The following is a 3,380-nucleotide window of genomic DNA, read 5'->3' as shown; positions in this document are numbered from 1 at the left end:
ATTAAAAATCATAAATTCTTATAGAATTTTACTAATAATTATTAGAAAATGTTCTTAACATCTCTCCGTGTTTCCAACGCTTCTGGTTTAAAATTTTAATATCTTGAGTATATATATGTTTTATATATACACACACATATTTATATATGTCTGTATATATGTACGTATGTATATATATATATATGTATATACGCAGCAATGAAAATGCAATATATAATATCAATGTATCACTGCTGCCCGCGTGACGAGTAGCATAACGAATGAATCCTCGATCTCGTTTAAAATGATCTCAACGATAAAAAACATGTTCTATATATTTACACGACTTCCTCCCCTTCTTGCTTACACAGCACGCAGTTACCGTTCATTACATGCGGCTATCTACATCGAGCCCTATCGTCGAACGCGAAAGCACTTGAACAACGTTTCGTTTTTACCCTGATGTTTTAAAACGCTCCAACGTTCACAATGAGACAATTGGTGAAAATCGATAAGGTGTCTTACTGTACTGTTCGCTCGAGGCGTGTTAGAATTTACGCGGCAGTGTTGGTTAACGAGCGATGAAAAAGTAGCACGTAAAAGGGCGGAAAGTACTTTTCAAACACGCACGAAATTGTATTAATTATTTTTATATTGTAGTATTTTAAATATAATTAAGAAATTAAATAAATGTTATTCAAACTAATACATTACTTTAGATAAATTGTTGCAAGAAAAAAATTAATCAAAATTAATATAAAATTATATTTATATTAAATATATTAAATAATTATTATTCAAGAAAAAAATATGATCGGTATGTAGATGGACCAAATGGTAGTTCACCCACAGACCGTTTTTACAATTTCGTGTGTTGAAAGTACACTTTTGGCCGCCTTTGATATTCTAAAAACTTTTCAAAACGCTCATCGTTAGAGGCACTCTGTCCGCGATTGAGCTGTCAAGTAAATGCGCACGTGTAATCATATCGTAATTGTTATTGTAACGCTAGCAGAACCAGTTTACGCCGTTATCTAATCTTGCATACATTCCGGTTCCTTCCGTCCACAAGTTTCTTCGAGGATCGCGTTGCCGCGTTAACGAGACGTAAAAAAATAAAAAATTTTTAAGTTACACGAATTAAATTTATACACGCCTAATAATACGTTCAGTTAACTAAAAATTAATTGTACACATGGCAGTGTATTGTACACAAGATTGGTGCTACTTTTCTCAAACAATACTCGGACATTCTATATGAATGTCCTCATAGTCAATTAATATTGCATCAACATAAAATATAAAATCGTGATTAATATTTTTATATTAAAAAAAAAAAATAATAATAATAAATTTAAAATTCAAATAATTTAATTAATTTCGCTAAAAATTAAAAACTACATTTAATTCACGATGTTTCATGAAGGGAATCCTTCCTTCGTCAATTCCTCAGCTAGCCCAAGTCTGCTAAGAAAAATGTTGCACGAATCTTCTATTTGTCGGTAAGTTACTGACCTAATCGTAAATAATTATTCTAATTTTCTTTCTTCTATTCTTCTTTCAATATTCTTTTTGTCGCATTTCAATATAACAATAACTTTTGCACTATTATAGATTTTTTTAACATGCATATTCTCCTCGAAGAAACTATATACTGTTGCCGCTATATGCCCGCGAGAGCTAAGTTATTGATAAACACGCTCTCGTCCGTATATCCCTCTCGCCATTACCAGTACTCACAGCACGGCAATAAGTGCACAACGATATTCAAATTAGTCTTACATAGATCTCTCTCTTTCCTGTTTTCTCTTCCTTTTTTTCTATACTTTGCTCCGTTCTACTGGATATCTTAAACAAAACGCATAAATGAGGCACTTGCCCGAATCTATACCGGCCATATTAACACTCCGTTTCCTGTTATAGATCAAGATCTGCCAACAATTAATACACGGAAGGCACGCCTCGTCTCTCGCGCGAATGCTTAAAATGTCTCTACACAAGTGTTTGTTTTTTTTTTTCGTTTAATCTTGCATCAGTCTAAGCACCTAACAGGCCACTGCTACGAACACAGTCCTCATAATGGTATCACATTACATTACTACGGTTTCTCAATCTCTCAGTCGTCATCGTCGTTGTTGCCGGCATACGCTTTCCCTTATATTCGACTTCTCCTATTATTATCATCATCGAAACGAATAAAGAAGAAAAAGAAGATTTTGAATTGAATCCTATACAGAAGTGATTCCACAGTGGTTCGCATGGAATCGCGCGACGGACGATACTTGGCAAAGCTTGAAAGTACCATAAAAAAGTAGATCTCGTTTATCACGAGTCTATTCGCCGTCAATGTAATACATATTATGCTATATGTGATCACGATTGCGTGTTTTTTTTTTTCGTCCTTCAGTTACATGTCCACGTTACGAAGCTACCAGGAAAAGAGGGAGGAGGGGATTTCGCTGTACGTAGTACCATATCCATGACAGTTTCACGTCTTCGTGACGTACGCCGTAAAGGGTGCGTACAGTTTCTCCGGTCACTTCTTTGGAGCACGAAAAAAAAGTCACGTTGCTAGATGTTACTCGTAATCAAGTCATAATCAAGCCGGGGCGAAGGCGCGAAGGCATCGTCACTCCCGCGGCGCCTCATGGGCCGCCAGTCCGCGCCGAAAGCACATCGAGTTCGTGCTGTCGCGTTTACCGTGGCAGTTCCTGTCCCGGAGCAGGAAGTCGTCGTTATCGCGGGCACCGTACTGGGCCACCAAGGACTGAGACCGCGGCGGCGGCGGACTGTGCGCGGCCATGTACGTGACCATGTTGTTGAAGTTGGGCAGGAACTGCGGGTTGAAGAGCGACAGGATCTTCTCGTTGAACTCGCGTGGACTCCGGGTGGGCACCATGTAGTGATCCCGCGCGTGGTTGCTCGCCGCCGACGCCGCGTGCCGCGGTGCATCGTACGGATGGTCGTCCTCGGGACGACGCTCACAGAGACCGTCGAGACTGTTCGCGCTGTCGCTGCCGCCGGAGTCCTCGCACGTCGTCGGCATCTCGGCGTTCATCAGCGTCGTCTCGACGAACTCGGACTGATGGTACCGGTGAGCGGTACCACATCGTTGCTGCTGCTGCGTATCGTAGCCGTCCAAGTAGTCGAGCGTGCAGACCTCGTCGTCATGGTTCATTTCAACGACCCTCTCGTAGTGATCCTCGTAGCGATCGTCATCCGGCTTATGCGTGTTGCTGGTGTGGTCCGTGGCGATACCGGTGGTGAGGCTCGTCGGCGTCGTCCCGTCGTCGTCCTCGTCGTCGTCGCCGTCCTCGTCGTTACGCTCGTCCGATTCCGCGAGGTCGGAGGAAGAGGAGGTGGAAGATGCGCCGGAACCCGTGGGGTCCTGCGGCAAGCCT

At 41.7% G+C, this 3,380-nt stretch overlaps 1 protein-coding gene across 1 annotated transcript; it reads right to left on the bottom strand.

Moving 5' to 3' along the window:
- Positions 1-1,554: 1,554 nt before the first annotated feature.
- LOC118648087 lies at positions 1,555-3,192 on the bottom strand. The gene has a single exon (XM_036294317.1). The coding sequence runs from the start codon at positions 3,155-3,157 to the stop codon at positions 2,609-2,611; it is 549 nt and encodes a 182-aa protein (XP_036150210.1). The 5' UTR covers positions 3,158-3,192; the 3' UTR covers positions 1,555-2,608.
- Between the last annotated feature and the right edge of the window lie 188 nt (positions 3,193-3,380).

Source organism: Monomorium pharaonis, unplaced genomic scaffold, assembly GCF_013373865.1.
Source record: "Monomorium pharaonis isolate MP-MQ-018 unplaced genomic scaffold, ASM1337386v2 scaffold_166, whole genome shotgun sequence".
Lineage (NCBI taxonomy): Eukaryota > Metazoa > Arthropoda > Insecta > Hymenoptera > Formicidae > Monomorium > Monomorium pharaonis.
The sequence above is the reverse complement of the archived record's forward strand: the minus strand, read 5'-3'. Positions and strand labels throughout refer to the sequence as shown.

Coding starts and splice junctions, on each gene's coding strand:
- LOC118648087 (XM_036294317.1), bottom strand. CDS start 3,157: ATGAACCATGACGACGAGGTCTGCACGCTCGACTACTTGGACGGCTAC.